This window comes from Cervus elaphus, chromosome 1, assembly GCF_910594005.1.
Source record: "Cervus elaphus chromosome 1, mCerEla1.1, whole genome shotgun sequence".
In the NCBI taxonomy this organism is placed as follows: Eukaryota; Metazoa; Chordata; class Mammalia; order Artiodactyla; family Cervidae; genus Cervus; species Cervus elaphus.
In genome coordinates, this window is record NC_057815.1 from 24,242,854 (window position 1) to 24,261,277 (window position 18,424).

An 18,424-nucleotide genomic window follows, 5' to 3' on the forward strand; every position below is an offset into this window, starting at 1 on the left:
AACTAAAAATACAATTACCGTATGATCAAGCGATCCCACTCTTGGGCATATATCTGGACAAAACTGTAATTCAAAAAGATGTTTGCACACCTATGTTTATAACAGCACTATTTGCAATAGCCAAGACATGGAAATAACCTAAATGTCCTTCAAAAGATAAGTGGGTAAAGAAGATATGGCACATCTATACAATGGAATATTCAGCCAGCAAAATAATGTCATTTGCAGCAACATGGATGCAAGTAGAAATTATCATACTAAGAAAAGTAAGTCAGAAAAAGACAAATATCGTATGATATCACTTATACGTGAAATCTAAAATATTACACAATGAATCTATTTATGAAGCAGAACCAGAATCACAGAGATAGGGAGCAGATTAGTGCTTGCCAAGGGGGCGGAGGTTGGAGGACAGATATAGTGGGAGGTTGGGGCTAGCAGATGTAAACTTTTATACATAGAATGGATAAGCAACAAAGTTCCACTATACAATACATAGAATTATATTCAATATCCTATGATAAACCACAATGGAAAATAACATTTTAAAAAGAATATATATATGTATAATTGAATCACTGTGCTATACAGAAATAATTAACACAACATCGTAAATCAACTATAGTTCAATCATTTTTTTAAAGAGTGAAAATTAATTTGTTTATATGTTATCTTTCTCATTCCGAATATAAGGGATAAATAAGAAATGGCTTTCAATAAGACTAAAGGAAGTTAGTTTGTCCTTTGTGAAATTCCACAAAAATATCACTGGAACATGTTAATGGTTACCAACAGTACCTGAGGCAAGAGGGCCACTCCATTCTTCAGCCAGCGGTAGGTGGGCCTGGGTTTTCCAGTGGCCTTACATTCCCATCGCAGAGGGCTCCCACTGTCTAACTGAGTATCATTCAGTTTTTCTGCCCAGTGTGGATAGGCTGTAAGAGTTTAAGGAAAAAAGGGTGATTTCACTTCTCAACGTTTCACAAAAATCAAGATTTTATGGAATGTTAATGAATTCATAAGCATTAAATATTTTATCAATTCATGTAACTTGGATTTTGGAAGAAAATTGGCACTGCATTACACAGAGAACTCTCTATCCTGTGTAAAAATATAACCATGATGATGTTTTAATAATTTGAAACACTTTTTAATCTAAATGAAGCATATCTTTCTGTTCTTGTTGTTTAATTTTAAAGTATCTCCTCTTCAAAAGGCACTTTTTTTCTTATCTTTTTAAAAATTTATTTATTTTTAATTGAAGGATAATTGCTTTAAAATATTGTGTTGTTTTATGTCATATATCAACATGAACCAGTCATAAGGGGGAGAACATACAGGACTTCTTGTTTTACCCTCCTTAGAGTAAGTGGTAGATTCTTCCCATGGAGAGCATGGGAACTTGTTTAGAAAGCAGTTTTTCTAAACTAAAAATCTTTCTAAACAAGAGGCATCTCTTCTTCCAAATATTGAGCAGAATTAGCACAGTTTTAAGTAATATAACATGGAAAAAAAAGTAATATAACATGCCCATTTACTGAATAGCTGTTCTGTTTTTGTTTCCTAATAAAGCCTGAATTGTTTCAAAAAATAATTTGTAAATTCAAGTATCATTTGATATAAAATTGTTCTATATTTGCTGGCATTTTAGTATACACACATATATTTATATATACAAGTTTTCAATGCTCTGTTTCTTTCTCAAAAAAAGATAATATTCCAAACTCATGAAATTTATAAAGTATGAAAAGTGAAAGTCGCTCAGCTGGGTCCGACTCTTTGCCACCCCATGGACTACACAGTCCATGGAATCCTATAGGCCAGAATGCTGGAGATCCTTCTCCAGGGGATCTTCCCAACCCAGGGATCTAACCCAGGTTTCCCACATTGCAGGGGGGTTCTTTACCAGCTGAACCACAAGGGAAGCCCAAGAATACTGGAGTGGGTAGCCTATCCCATCTCCAGCGGATCTTCCGACCCAGGGATCGAGCTGGGGTCTCCTGCATTGCAGGCGGATTCCTTCCCAACTGAGCTGTCAGGGCAGCCACCGTTAAAGCGTCTTTCCTACATTGACATTTTTCTCAAGTTTGAATCTCTGAATCTCTCTCATCTATTTCTTTCATCTCTCTGACCCTTTCCCTTCTGGCAGTCACCCATTTGTTCTCTGTATCTATTACTCTGTTTCAGTTTTGTTATGTGTTTTCATTTGTTTTGTTTTTCAGATTCCACACATAAGTGAAATCATATGATGCTTGTGTTTCTCTGACTTATTTTCCTTAACATAATTCCCTCTGGGTCCACCCGAGTTGTCAGAGATGGTAAGATTTCTTTTCTTTTCTTTTTTTAAAGCCTGAGTATCATTCCATTTTATATGTATGTGTGTGAGTGTGTGTGTGTGTGTGTATTTCAAGATGTCCGATGCTTTTTCATAGCTATTGAGATGATTATATGATTTTTTTCTTTGATTTGTTAAAGTGATATAACACAATAATTTGCACCCTTGGGATAAGCCCCACTAGATCATTGTGTGATCATTGTAATGTATTGTTGAATTCAATTTGCTAGTTTTATTTTTTGTTTTTGAGGATGTGTCCATCTGTGTTCATCAGTGGTATTGGCCTGTACATTTTTTGTGCTATATTTTTGTCTGGTTTTAGTACTAGGTGATATTGTAGAATGAGTTCAGACATATTCCTCTGCACATTTTTGAAAGAGTTTGAAAAGGAGGGCTGTTAACTTTAAATTTTTGGTAGACTTCACCACCTGGGAGGCCATCTGGTACTATACTTTTGTTTGCTGGGAGTTTTTATTTTATTTTATTTTATTACTGATGTAACTTCATTACTGGTGATTGATCTTTTCATATTTTCTATTTATTCTTGATTGTTTCTTGGGAAATTGTACATTTCCAGACACTTATTCCTTTTTTCTACATTGTCCATTTTATTGACATATAATTGTTTGTAGTAATCCCTTATGATCCTTTGTCTTTCTGTGGTATTGGCTGTGACTTCTCTTCTTTCAGCTTTGATTTTATTTACATGGACCCTCTTTTTCTTGATGAGTCTAGCGACAGTTTTATCAGTTTTACTTATTTCAAAGTACCAGCTCTTCTTTTCACTGATCTTGTTTATTGTTCTTAGTCTCTACTTCACTTATGTCTGCCCCGTTTGCTGCCAGGCCCTGCCTCATGCAGTGGCCAGAGGTGCGTGGGACTGGGTCCCAGCATGACTGGCTGGGTGGCCTGGTCACAAAGGACTCGCGCTGACCTGCTGGTTGGCGGGACTGTGTCCTGAGCTAGCTGGCTATGTCCTGGGAGTCCCGGGACCGGTGCCAGCCTACTGATGGTAGGGGCTGGGTCCTGATCCAGCTGGTGGATGGGAACACCTTTAAGGTACAAATTCTCTGGAATGCTTTCCTTGAATCAATCCGGTAGAAAGTAGTGGACTCTGCTCCTGTAGGCTTTTATCATAGCAGATAGCATGCTCTGCCCTCTGTGGGATTTGCTTTTCATCTAATTTAGTCAACCAAGAGTTTCCTCAAATCTCTATTGTTAGCTTGTAGTGCAGTAATAGCATTTAATAAACGGTAACTGAATCAATGAGTGAATGAGCAAAATGTGCTTAGCATAGTAAATTTGGTTGGAGGGCTGAATTTTTAAAGGATTTTTTTTTTTTTTACAAATAATAAAAACAAAACATGTTGAAATAATATTTTAATATTTCAAAATATTTTGCAGCATCCCTGTGAAGAACATTAAGTTTTTTAGATGAACTGATCTTGAATACAGTGACAGTTATAGTTTCCAGCAGATTCAGCTTAATAAGCAATTTGTTTAATTTCATGTTGTAAGGATCTGTATTTTCTTGTATCAGTGCTCTGTGTGACAGTTTCCCTCAGTGTTAGTGTCCTCATCTGGAAAATAAGAATAGTATCACTTACTTTTTATGTATAATATGCATTATAAAAGCAAATATGAAAAGTATAATTTGCTATTTATAGAAGATGAGATTGTAGATATTCTGGAAGTAGATTTTCCCAATTCTTACACACAACCTGGTTGTCTCTGAAATTTTTGGAAAATATAAAAATTTGTGAGCCATGAAGGTTATGTATCATACAGATGCAGTAATTTAGTGTAGGACCAGCAAAGTTTTTGTGTAAAAGATGAGACAGAAAGTATTTGACACTTTGCCAGTCAGCTGATCTTTATCTCAACAACTTAACTCTGCCTTAGCAGTGCTTAAAGCTGATGCAGGCAATATGCAAACAAATGGGTGTCACTGTGTTTCAAAAACTTTTTATTTACAAAAAAAAGAAAAAAAAAAGGACAGCTGGTAGGATTTGGTTCATGGGCAATAAATTGTGACTCCTGTTTCAAGCCAAGGGCAAGAATAAGTTAATAAAGGTTATAAGGTTTGCAACATCAGATGACAGCTTTAGTGCTGGGAAAATATTTTTAAGGTTAGCAATTACCTATGCTATAAAAAGAACCTGACAATTCCTCATTTGTTTTTAATTTAAAGCATTTCTGTGTGTAGGGTAATTTTACCTAGTGATTTACCATACAAAAGAAGCGTGGTATATGTATCTAACAATGTTTAGTTCAAATTGCATTTTCAGTTTGACTCTTGTGACCAGGGCATCAAACTTGGCTGAGATCACTTACTGTATACTTGCAACTGTCCACGAAAGGAATTTTTTCCACGTGAGTTTTCAGCTCTGCACTCATATGTGCCTGCATCGTCCAGCTGCACGTTGGGTATTTCCAGTACTGCCTGAGATTTACGCAGACGTGACTTACTAGGAATATAACCGTTAACCTTCATCCATGTGATTGTTGGAACTGGGCTACAATAAGGAGTAAAAATGCCATTAATACACTTTCCACTATTAGGAACATAGATTCTGTTATCTGGTAATTTAAGCACTTAATAGGCTGAGTGCAATAAAGTGTAATCACAATTAAGAACCATGTGATAGTTGATATACTTCACTTTCCATGTGCATTGTCTGCTTATAAGTTAGATTACAAGGAAAGGGCATTTCCTTTTCTTTTGTATTTCAGAAAAGCAATTCAAAGGTTATATTTTACACATATATATGCTATGCTTTACGTTTTTAAAACTGTGTAAAATTGTTTAAATGGTGAAAGTAATTTGGAGAAATTTACAAAAGTAATATATACTTCTCATAAGAAGTTGAACAAAAAAAAAAAAAAAAAGAAGTTGAACAAACGAATCATGAGTTAAATGAATTAAGAACTCATTTTTGTTCCAACCCCTTCAAATATCTTCTGCAGAAGGAAATAAAGTTAGCAAGCAATTTCCTGCCTTGTCTCTATGATGCATATATGAGCACATATAACAAATTTTTTATTAATAAAAACCAAATCCAAGATCAACTGCTGACTTATTCTGGTTAATAGCTATATATTATTCCCTTGTGTAGATGCATTAGAATTTTAATCAAACATTCTCTATAGTTAGACATTCAGTGTAGACCCCAAATTTTTCCTTTTTTTTTTTTTTTTGGCTACTAAGGAATAACATCGCTAAATGTAACTTTGTACATATATATCATATGCCATTGCTTTTTATTTTCTACTGCAGACATTCTCAAAAGTGGAATTGATAGACACAAGGGCATGCCCATTTTTCATTTTAATAAGTGCTTCCAGATTGTTTTCAATAATATAGTAGCATTTTCCACATCTATCAGTAATACATGAGACTGTTTTCCCATATCCTTGCCACCACATTATGTGATCAATCTGTTTAATTTTTATCAGTATTGATAGGTAAAAAATGACATTTTGTTACAATTTCTCTGAACTCTAACAAAGTTGAACATCCTTTCATAATTATATTAGCTATTTGAATCTGCTTCACTGTGAATTGTTTATGTTATTTTTCAACTATTTCTTTCACTTTTCTGTTTGCCTGTTTGCGGTGTTTAATTTCTTAGGATTCTTTGTGTATTAGGGTCATTATGAGTTTGTTTACCAGAAAAATTCTTTCTCGGTATACTGATAGTTTATGATGGCATCTGTGATAAATTTTACAGATATTTTTGGGAGAAACAAGCATCTGTAGGTTTTTTTCACGACTTCAGAAGTTTTGTTTGTTTAAAAATTATCTGTAAACCCAAGTATGTATCCAAATTTCCTTCAGTCTTTCTGGTAGCTTTTTAAAAAATTATTTTTAAGCATTTGGATCTTTAATCCATCTGGACTATATTCGTGGTTTTGGTGTGAGATGGGAAATGCAACTAATTATTTTAGAATCATTAAAACTCCTTTTCCAACAGGTTTTGGAATTTTACCTTTGCTATATGATTGGTTCTCACATGCTTAAATCTGATTCAGTCTTCACAGTTCTGTTCCACTGAGTTATTTATTACTATCTACATTTAGTGTACTTTATGCTCTGGATTCTGTCTACTTTTTCAGTTCGATTTCTCACTATTCCTTCCGCATCTCCTGACCCAGAAACACATCTTTGTGTGTTTCCAGTCATATCTGTTAAACTCTACTAACCTTTTGAGAGCCATTCTAAATGCCTCCAATACAGTAAAGTCTCCTTATTTGTGCAGTCTTCTGGGATATTTTCCTTTTAAACATCAAAGTGATTTGTATATACTACTTGGACCTCTTGTAACATTTTATAATTGCGAAATGTAGGATATTTTTTCACTAATTTTCCTGACAGGAGTAATAGCAGTGTTAAATTCTAGAAACCATGCCTCATTAAACACAGTGTTTATTTTGTAACATCTTTCTTACATGTTTCTTAGGTATAAGAGAATTGAAATTGCTGTATTAGAGTTGACAAGTTGTTCTTCTTTGTTTAGGTACATGTATCAATATGTTGGAAAACTGAAAATTGCATTTTCAAATAACACTTATGTTGGCCTAACACATCGTTCTTTTAATATGTACAAGAATTGATTTATTATATTTTTAAATTTAATATTTCTGCATCTATATTCAAAGGTGAGACTGTCTGTACTCACTAGGTTTGCTGGTTTACATGTGCACATACTTGTTAGTGAGTTGGTTGTTGCTTTATTTATAAGCTAGCATTGACAAAATTGGAGTCATAGTGATGGGTAATAGTTTGGTAAACATGCCAGAATATTTGCATCTCCTATTGTGATAGCTTCAATAGTAGAGAAATTGTATGTTCCTTAAGAAACTGATCAGACTGATAAAAATAAAGTCATCCCCATCATAAGTAGAGTTAGTTTTTGAAAGCGTTTTCAATTTCTTCTATTTTCTTTGATTATTTGTATTTAAATTTCTGTTTGTGTCTACTTTGGCAATTCATGTTTCCCTAGAAAATCAAAGTATTTCATCCATGAGTTCAATATTTTAGCAGTAAGTTATATAAATGCTAATTTTTTTAAAGTTTAAAAAGCTCTTCTATTATAAGTGGTCACACGTTGTAGAAGTTAAATATGTTTTCCACTGTCAGACTTCCCAGAACAAAAGTAACTGTGCAACTACATCTTTTCTGAGTTGCATTTCCCATCTCACACCAAAACCATGAATATAGTCCAGAGGGATTAAAGATGCAAATGTTTAAAAATAATTTTTTAAAAAATTATGAAGTTTTTAAAAAAATCATCTCATCATTTTTTAACATCTTGTTTTGTTTTTCCAGTTACCCCAAGTGTAAATTATGGTGGAAATAATAGTTCCTATTTCAGAAATAACAGTCCCATTTCAGAGGGTAATTATAAGCATTTGATAAGTTAAAGTACTTGGCACAGAACAAGGAGGCAAAAAAAAAAATGTTGCAATACTATGATGGTTATATTTGTATCTTCTTTACAACTTTAATGGTATGAGTGTATGCTTTCTCAACTTCCTCTCCTTTTATCACTGCATGTTGGTTAGGAACATGGTCTACCGGGGAATACAATTTACATTCAAATAAAATTAAAACACACATATGTTATGTGACCATCAGAAAGTAATCTAAGTTCTATGAATCTGGGTTCCCCATTTTAAAATGAAGATATTATTTGTTCCTTCAGAATGCTCATATCTTAAGAGCACTGGCATTATTTCTCTTGTTCAGGAGTATATCCACACTGTCTCATAGAGTGCTGGGAACATAGTTGGTACTTAAATGTTTATGAAGTAAATTAATGAATGATTCTCATAATATGATTTTGAGCATTAAATGAGCTAAGTTCTTGTAAATTACTTAGATAAATATATTGCAAGTAGTGAATACCCAATAAGTGTTACCTATAATGATAAGCTTTGTCAGAGGCTTATCTATTTTATTAGTCTTTAAAATATATATTTTGAATTTTTAATTATTTTTGTGCTTTAATTTGTGGCTTTCTATTTTTTTATTTCCTTATCCTTTTTTATTGATTAGCATATTATTACACTCTAACTTTGTTAACTCAAATTTTTTATGTGCAAATTTTTTATGGTTGATAGTAAATGTGTGGCTGCTTTTTCCTCTGGTATCAAAGGTAACCACGTGCCTTATGTTCTGACACACAGGGACAGTGACCTGTACAGTTTTGTTTTTTTTGTAACTTGTTTATTCAATATTTGTAGTTAATATATAGAATGAATTATTGTGAAAGTTATATGTCCATTGAGAAAAAAAGGTATGCTTTATTTTGGGTAAGACTTTAAAATTAGCTTTTAGATAGTTTTTATTAATTGTGTAATTCAAATATTGTTCATTGAAAAAATTTGAATGAAGTTATTAGTACATTGAGTTAAGTGGAAGCAAACAAGTCAGAAGTAAATTAGACTTTGGAAAGAGTACATTGTCAAATAAATCAAGAGTCTGAATTTAAAACAATAGCAAAACTTTGAGCATTTGAACCTTAAAACACATTTTAAGCTTCCAAAGTTAGATGCAGGAGTTTTGGCTACAAAATCTGTACAAGCCCCAAATAGGGAACACTCCCCAGTACACATTTCAATTGTGTCCATGAAATAAAACAAACAAGAAAAATGTCAGAGAGTGAAGCCAAGGTACCCTGGAAGATAGACAAGATAATTTCTTACAAAGAGTAATAGAGTCTAATCATGAACTCTCCCATTCTTCCACAACCAAACCCTCCTCCATACAATCACACAAAAGAGAGAGAGGCTGTGCAATGAATGACCTTACGGGAGAATTTCATACTTGAGATGGATCAGTGATTAGTTTGAGACGCCTTCTTTTTTCTGAGTAGAATATTTTTCTTGTGAATAATAAACTTATATTTTAAGTACACAAGTTACAGAATCAAAAAGATCCATATCTAGACCTGATGGAGCTCTGGAAATTTGGACTTGAGAGTATGCAGAGGCCAGATGAGATAGAGTACATTCAACGTGAAGGAAGAACTGAAATATTCCTCAGAAGAATAGATTAGCTAGATGTTAAAAAAACACATTTTCCTTTCTTCCTGGACATATAATTACCTCATTTTTCCATCTTCCCTTAGGTAGGGGCATGGAATTGAGCTCTGGCCAATGGAATAAGGACAGAAAGATGTACCAAACATGATCTAGGAACCAGTTTTCTACATGATCTTCCATTTTCACTTTTCCTGGCTCTGCTTGATAGATGTTACTGTCAATAGTAACTCTTGCAGAAAAATGTTTATTTTATATATATATAAAATGTTTTCATGTCTTTGCTGTATGGAAGAATTAACTTTTTAAACAATATATAAAGCATTGCTACCCATAAAATACTGATGCATTTGACTGCATTCATAATAACAATTTCTTTTCATTAAAAGAACACGAGGACTTTCCTGGTGGTCCAGAGGTTAAGACTCTGTGTTTCCAATGCAAAGAGTAGAGGTTTGACCCCGTATCAGGCAACTAAGATCTCACATGCTGCCAAAAAAGTTAAAAAATAGGGGAAGAGTTATTTGCCACACAATTAACTGACCAACCTAAGAGATTGAATAAAGAACTAAAGTATATAAGAAAACAACTCATAAAAATGAGAAAGAGACAAAAGAAAAAGTAGAAATTATCACAAATGTATGACAGCATATTCAATCTCATTAATAATCAGGGAAATCCAAATTTAGAGTATAATAAATTCCATTTCATACCTAACATATTTGTAAAATGTAGTACTTTTACATACAGATGCCAATCAGTAAGAAGTCTAACACACATGGTGAGGTTTTATATTAGTGCAACCACTTTGGAAAGCTATTGGAATCAACTTACAAGTGAGAATGGTTATTATACATTATATGGTCTGGAAGATCACTCAAGAAATGGAAAGGAGTAGAATTACTTACAATCCCCAGAGAAATCCTTGCACATACCCGCAAAGAGTAATGTATACTATTCTTATAGTGGCATTTACAAATAAACATTTTTAAAGATGTAATTTACCAAAAGGAAGTGAATCCATTGAAGGGTACAGTTTGAAGAGTCTTGCCAAATGTCTATGCCTATTCAACTGTTGCTTCAATTAGATTAATTATGTTACAGAGCATTAGTTCATTCTTAAAAGTTTCCCTAGGCACCCCTTTCCCAATCACCCTCACCCCTGTCCCAGGTGATCAATAATCTAACTTTCATATTTTAAGATAACGTTTGTCTTTTTAAAACTACCGTGAATTGAATCTTTTAGACTGTACCATTTCCGTACGCTTTCTGAGCTCTGCACACTCAGTCACTCAGTCATGTTTGACTCTCTGGACCCCGTGGGCTGTAGCCCACCAGGCTCCTCTGTCCATGGGATTTTCCAGGCAGGAATACTGGAGTGTCATTTCCTCCTCCAGGGGATCTTCCCAACCCAGGGGTCAAACCCAGGTCTCCTTCATGGCAGGTGGCATCTTTACCAACTCCACCCTTTCTAGCCAGCTTTTGTCTCAAAATAAGATTTGAGAGATCAGTCTATGTTTCTATGTATATCAATTGTCCATTTCTTTTAACTGTTGACCACTTTTAATATATGGATAAGCTACAATTTGTTTATCCAGTTACTTGTTGACTATTGGACATTTGGGTTATTTTCAGTTTTAAGTGATTATGAATAAAAACAGTTTGTACATTCATGTGTAAGTTTTTTTTTTTTATTCTTTTCTTTTTATGTGTAAGTTTTTTGTGGACACAATTATGTCTCTTGGGTTAGTAACTAAGGGTAGAATTTCTATATTATATAATAAGGACACTGTATGAAAATGGCCATACTATTTGCCTTAATAATTATATAATTTATACTTCCACCAGCAATGTGTAAAATATCCAGCTGTTTTATACTTGCAAAATGCTTAGCATTGTCAAGCTTTTAAATTTTATTCAACATGAGTATCCACATGTTGTAGCACTATTTATTTAAAATAGTACTCTTTCTCCATTAAATTACTTGGCATTTTTTATGACAAAATAATCTCATTTGTGTGGGTTTGTTTATGGACACTCTTCTGTTCCATTAATTTGTAAGCCTAGCTTAAGCCAATTCCTCACTTTTCTGGTTATTACTGCTTTTAGAGAAAAATTTGAAACCTAATTTTAATTACATTTTAAGAATAACTTGCTAATTGACGTTTCCTGGAATTTTAACTGGATTTTGTCAAATTAATGTGTGAATTTGGTTAGAATTGACACCTGAATACTACCGAGTCTTGTAATCAATACGTGTCTGTGTGTGTTCAGCCATGTCTGACTCTTTGCAATCATATAGACTGTAGCCTGCCAGACTCCTCTGTCTGTGGAATTCTCCAGGCAAGAATAATACTAGAGTGGGTTGCCATTTCCTTCTCCAGGGGATCTTCCCAATGCAGGGATGGCACCTGCATCTCCTGTCTCCTGCATTGGCAGACAGATTATTTTCTACTGAGTCACCTGGGAAGCCCTTTGTAATCAATAAGCTCAGTGTATCTCCTCAGTTATTTAGACATTCTTTCATTTATCTTCAGCAATACTATTGATTTTTCAGTGTACATACCTTTAGATTATTTTGTATGGGTCATCCCTAAATATTAATTTTAGTATTTTTTGGTAGATTTTTAACATAGTACACATATATATTGCATCTGCAGGGTATGAATGTGTTAGTTCCTCAGACATGTCTGGCTTTTTGTGAACCCATCGATTGGAACCCACCAGTCTCCTCTGTCCATGGAATTTTCCAGGCAAGAATACTGGAGTTGGTTGTCATTCCCTTCTCCAGAGGATCTTCCCGACCCAGAGATTGAACCTAGGTCTCCTGCATTGCAGATTCTTTAGCATCTGAGCCACCAGGGAAGCCCTTACTGCATCTGCAGAGACAGTTTTAATTCTTCCTTTCCTCTCTCTAAGATGTTTTATTTCTTTTTATGCCTTATTCTACTGTGTAGGGTCCCCATTAAAGATTGAACTGAAGTGATTAGAGAAAAAAGAAAGGAGACAGACTAGTTTTCACCAGTTAGTATGATGTTGAATATTGTTTTTTTTTTTTCTTTTTCTTCTTTTTTTTTTGTAGATATTCTTTGTCTGGCTGAGGAAGTTTTCCTCTAGTCCTAAATTGTTGAAAGTTTTGTTAAGTACGTTGAATTATGTAATATGCTATTTCTGCATTAACTAAGAGGAATGTAAGAGTCTTTATTATTTCATTCATGTGACAAATTATATTAATTAGTTTTTAAAAGTTAAACCAACTCTGTATACCTGAGATAAATCCCACTCGATCATGTGTATCATTTCTTCCTTACGTGCCTGACAAAATTCATCAGTGAAGCTGAAGCTATACTATTCAAAATTTTTGTAGTGGGGAGGTTTTTAATTACAAATTCAATTTCATTAATAGGCAATAATTCAGATTTCTCCTGTGCCAATTATTCAAAAGTATGTCTTTTAAGAAGTTTATTTAGTTTAGTTGTAAAATTAGATGTTAAACATTCCCATCCTGTCATTTAATGTTTTGGAATAGAGATGTAGTGACATTTCCTTTTTCCTGCTTGATATTGATATTTGAATTTTACCTCTTCTTTTTAATGTTTACCAACTGCATTGATATTTTCTAAAAATCAGCTTTGTACTTCATTTTTCCTCATTGTCTATTCATACTCAGTATCATTGATTTCTGCTATTTAATCTTTCTTTCCTTCTATTAACTTAGACTTTAAATTATTTTACTTTTCTAATTCATTTAATGTAAAAGTTTAGATCATTGATTTTTAAATTTTCCCTTTTTAAAAAGATATATGAATTTACATTTAAGCACTATGCTAACTATATCACACGTTTTCATTATTATTTAAAATGATTTCTAATTTCTCTGTAATTTTTATTTGATAATTTGGTTATTTAGTTATGTTTTTTGAATTTCCAAATATTTGGTGACTTTTCAAGTATCATTGAAAATGTTGTTTCAATTAAAGAATGTACTGTCTAAATTTTTGGTTCTGTAATAAGCAGTGATACTTGTTTTATGGCCTATCATGACTGATCTTTGTGAATGTTCCATGAGTAGGCTTTTTAAAAGTATATTCTGTAGCTGATGGTTGTAGTGTTCTTTAAATATAAATTATGTCAAGTTGGTTAATAATTGTATTCAAGTCTCTTGTTCTTTACTGATTTTCTGTCTTTTTATTCTTGTAATTGATAAACTATTGGAGATGCCTGTTACTTTATTGATTTTCTGTCCTGTCCTTGTGATTGATAGGCTAATGGAGAAGAGTGTTAATTTCCAACTATAATTCTGAATTTGTCAATTTCTTCTTTGATTACCCTCAGATTTAGCTTTATGTATTTTAAAGCTTTGTTACTAGGTGCATATATATTTTAGATTTCTAATGTCTTAAGAAATTAATCTTTTTAATACTATGACGAGCCCATCTTCATATTAAGTAACATTCCTTGTGCTGAAGTATACTTTACCTGATATTAATATAGTAGCCTTAATTTCTTTATGATTAATAAGCATATCTCTTTTATCCTCTTGACTTCAACATATATATTCTTGAAACATAAGTATACAGATACATATAATACACATTTAAAGTGGGATTTTTTAGGGTCTTGCTTTTCCATCCAGTCTTACTATGTCCACCTATGGTGTGATTCAGTGAATTTACATTTAATACAATTATCTATGGTTGGATTTGAAGTCTAGTTTTTTTTCTACTTCATCAGTTTTGTGTTCCTTTTTGTGGCCCTCTTCCCTTACCTTATTTTCCATTAATTACTTAGTTTTTTTAGTATTTCACTAAAGCCTTCTATTAACTTATTAGCTATAGCCCTATGTTTCTTTTGTGTATGTATGTTTGTTCTAAAGCTTGGAATATGTATCTGACAATATTATGCTCACTTGTCTACCTTCACACCCTTTGTGTTATTTTGAAAATATATTTTATTTATACATACTTTATAAACTTGCTACCACATTACTATTATTTTACCTTAAATAAAAGAGTAGATATTAAGAATTTTAGAAATGAAATAGACCAAATATATTTTATACTTATACCTGCTAAAAAAGGAAAAAATGATATCTAACCTTTCATTCCTTTGTGAGGATTAGAGTTTTGAAATAGTATTAGTGCTCCTTCATCCTAAAGTATGTTCTTTACCATTTCTTATAATGCAGTCTATTACAACAAATTACTCAGTATTTCTGTTTTTGTTTTGCTTTTACTTGATAATGTTCTTATTTTGCTTTCATGCTTAGAGAATATTTTCATCTAATATTCTATGCAGACTTCTTGCCTATGCAGACATAGGCAAATAGTTCTATGCAGACTTTAAAATTTTTTTTTCTTTTTATCACTTTTTTAAAATAATTAGATTATTGTATGTCTTATACTTCTTGTATTTCATTGAACAGAGGGGATCAGTAGAGTTAAACCATTGAACATAGGGGATCAGTAGAGTTATACTTTTCAATAATTTGGTAACTGTTGGTCAAAATCTTCAAATATTTTTTATACCTACCCTATCTTCTAGGACTAAAGCTCCATATATATGATAATTTAATGACTTTTCCGTACGTTTCTTAGGCTAAATTTAATATTTTGTCTCTCTATATATTTCATAGAGTCTATCTTCAAGTTCATTCATCTATTTTTCTACAGTGTCTAACAATATTAAGCCAAAGAAGTGTAGTTTAAAATTTAGTCATAATATTAATATATTTGTAAGAGCTGTTTTAAAATGCTTTTTTGTAAATATGCCATACCTGATATTTCTGTGAATGCTTTTACTGACTGATTGTCTTCCTGTTTATAGCTTATTTTTTGTGCCTTCATACTTCTAACAATATTTATTATAAACTCTGCTATACACTGCCAAGTACCTGACTTTAGCATTTGTCCTTAACAATTGGTTGACTTTGTTCTGACATCAAATTTACTTGCAGTTCAAATTAATCCTTCTGAGAATTGTTTGTAGTCTTTGTTAGGGTGTGTTTAGCATAGTCTTTATTTTGTGCTCATAGGTGCTCAATCATTTCTGCCTCTCTGTGACCCCAGGAACTGTAGCCCACCAGGCTCCTCCGTCCATGGGATTTTCCAAGCAAGAATACTGGAGTGGATTGCCACTTTTTCCTCAAGGGGATCTTCCTGACCCTGGGATCAAACCCATATTCCCAGTGACTCCTGCATTAACAGGCAGATTCTTTACCACTGAACCATCTGGGAAGCTTTTATCTTAAGTCAAGGTTAATTCTTGTCCTAAAACTTACTCTTTTTTAGGATCTTCAGTGAATTACCTATTTGCTCAATAAGGCTTTATCATTCTGATTGCTTAGGGTTTTAATTTCTTTCGAGTCTTCAATATCTAGTATTTTTCATCTTCCTGGTAGTTTTTCTCCATTAGTTTTTCTTAGAGTATAAAGTACCAGTTTATGTACACACTGCTTACTATTCATCAAATACGCAATGACATCTCACTGTAGGTTTGAGCAAGCCGTTTTCTGTGTTGCTCTCCCTTGCTGTCTTTCCGCCCTATACATTTTTATCTCTGCTATTCTTTCCGTCTTTTCAGTGCTCTGACACGGTTGTGCTCTTAGATTCCCCCTCCCTAGGTCAGTCTGTAGTAAGTGCTTTCTGGAAGAAAGCTGGAATGATGCACATTAGTTTTCTATTTATTAGGCAAAATAAACTACAACTACTCTTAACCAAGGTTGTGGAAAAAAAAGGAAGTCACAAATAACTACATATAATATGAATTCAGCAATACTTTGAAATTAAGAAAAAACAAAGGATATGCATATATATATATATTTATAAATACATACATGCATACATACATACATATCATAAGATAATTTTGTTAAAGCAAATCACAAGGCCGATAAACAAATACTTCAGACTGTTGGGTCCTCATGGAAGGCAGGTAGGATTGATGACACATGACTTCAAGATTATTGTTACTCCTTTTACTGTTTTGGATCTTAAGTTTGTTGCTTTATTCTCAAGAATTCTTTTATATTAATCATATTGTATATTAAAAATGTATAGACCAAAAGTATTTTATATATATTCTTAAACGTAATTCATAATTCACGTGTTTTTAAACATAATTGCTATTCTTTTCCAAATGTTAAATTTGATAGATAAATAAACCTTACTGGAACATCTAATTTTCTATTTATATTCATTTTGTCATCATCAGGTTCTATAATCATTATTTGCTTTTGTGATGGAATTTCTAGGATAGTTCCTTTTTAATAATGTATATCTAAAATAATTTATATGAAGTCATTCATTATTTTTCTACCAACTTATAAGGTAATATAGGTTTTCAATTTGATCTTGGAAGTAAATTGATTTCTGACACATTACATTCAGTTTCTTCATCGCTACATTAAATAACTACCCATTTAGTTAGTCTACACTTAAACAATTTAATGCAATAGGAAGTACCACTGAAAAGAAAACTTGGTTCTTTAATATGAGGATAATCCCTTCTTTATGTTATCTTCTTCCATCTAGATTTCTAATTTTCCCCTCAGCAAAATACAAAATTACTGAACTAAACACATTTTTCATGACATATATATATATATTTTTCTTTCTCTTATCTTTATATCATTTCTACCTTAGTTTGTGTTTGGAGCCTTATTAAATGGAATTATAGCTAACCCTTAATTATTTACATAAAAACATACTACCTCAAATAGTAGTAATCAAAGTTAAAGTTTTCATTATCTATTTAATGCCTACATTTTTAATGCCTTACTTTTCAGTAGTATATTCATAGATTTTCTGACTCCTGTTTGATTCATTTTAACTGCTTTATTTGTAACAACATGTTAATTCTTATACAGCACTTCATCCACTCTCCTAGGGAAAGAACCCAGTATGAATAGGAAAAAAACAAATTGTGAGGTGGCAAGGCTATAGGGTGGAGATGAGTAGACTCAGGATATGCGATAACAGGGGGCATGTGAAATCACTTCTGGTAGTTAGAAGACAAAATCCCACTTCAGTGGCATAAGAAGAAAAAAGATCTAGGGAGGAAAAAAATAAAGAGAATATCACTCTTGAGAGCAATTATGCTCAAATGGCTGGGCGAGCAGTTTCAAGAGTTTAAAGTATATTCATTAACTCCTTCAAAAATGGTTTTTCTGAGTCCTCACTATATGATAGGCCTGTATTAGAAGAAAAGATCAATTAAATAACTGATATAATGCATTAGGGGATTTGTGACAATTAAAAAGGCCAAAGAATGAACTGAAAGTGAAAGTGAGAAGTGAAAGTCTCTCAGTCCTGTCCGACTCCTTGTGACACCACGGACTATACAGTCCGTGGAATTCTCTAGGCCAGAACACGGGAGTGGGTAGTCTTTCCCTTCTCAGGGAGATCTTCCCAACCCAGGGATCAAACCCAAGTCTCCCACATTGCAGGCGGATTCTTTACCAGCTGAGCCACAAGGGAAGCCCAAGAATACTGGAGTGGGTAGTAAGAATGAACTAAATGATTCAAATATAAAAGCCAAGAGTGTTAAAAGAACATAGTCAAGAAAGAGTGTTTTTACTAGACTGGAAGGTAAGGGAATGAAGTCCAGAAGATATGAAACATAAGGTGAGCCTTAAGGATTAGAAAAATTTACCCAGGGAGCAAAATATATATTCTTGGCAGTGAAATCTATATGCATAAACACAAAAAAGCAAGAGATATCATGTCTGATTGATGGAACATCACATGATGCAGTGTATGTTACACTGCATAATGTGTGTAGAAAAATGCTGATAAGCTTATGAAAAGTGCAGGTTTTCCCTTCAAAAACAAAGATTTATTCATAAAAGTTTCAATGCTGCTTACTTCCATTTTTACTTTCTTGTATTCTCAAGATTAGTATTCTAAAAATTTCACCTCCAAATTTTTAGAAGCATTGGAAAGTAAAAATTTTGAAGTGCATGGCTGAACACTTATTTGGAAAGATTTCTGTATGCAATGATATATGCAAGCTATTATTAAATGAAATGTGAAGATGAGCCTAGTA

General features: G+C 32.9%; 1 protein-coding gene across 1 annotated transcript in view; it reads right to left on the bottom strand.

Moving 5' to 3' along the window:
* Positions 1-18,424, bottom strand: part of CNTN5 (contactin 5) — a 1,534,958-nt gene that overhangs the window by 294,349 nt on the left and 1,222,185 nt on the right. Inside the window, exons 10-11 of the mRNA XM_043897056.1 lie at positions 4,670-4,851; positions 799-935 (exon numbers count right to left, since the gene is read on the bottom strand). Of these exons, the coding sequence (XP_043752991.1) occupies positions 799-935; positions 4,670-4,851 (319 nt within the window). The remainder of the gene's footprint in view (positions 1-798; positions 936-4,669; positions 4,852-18,424) is intronic.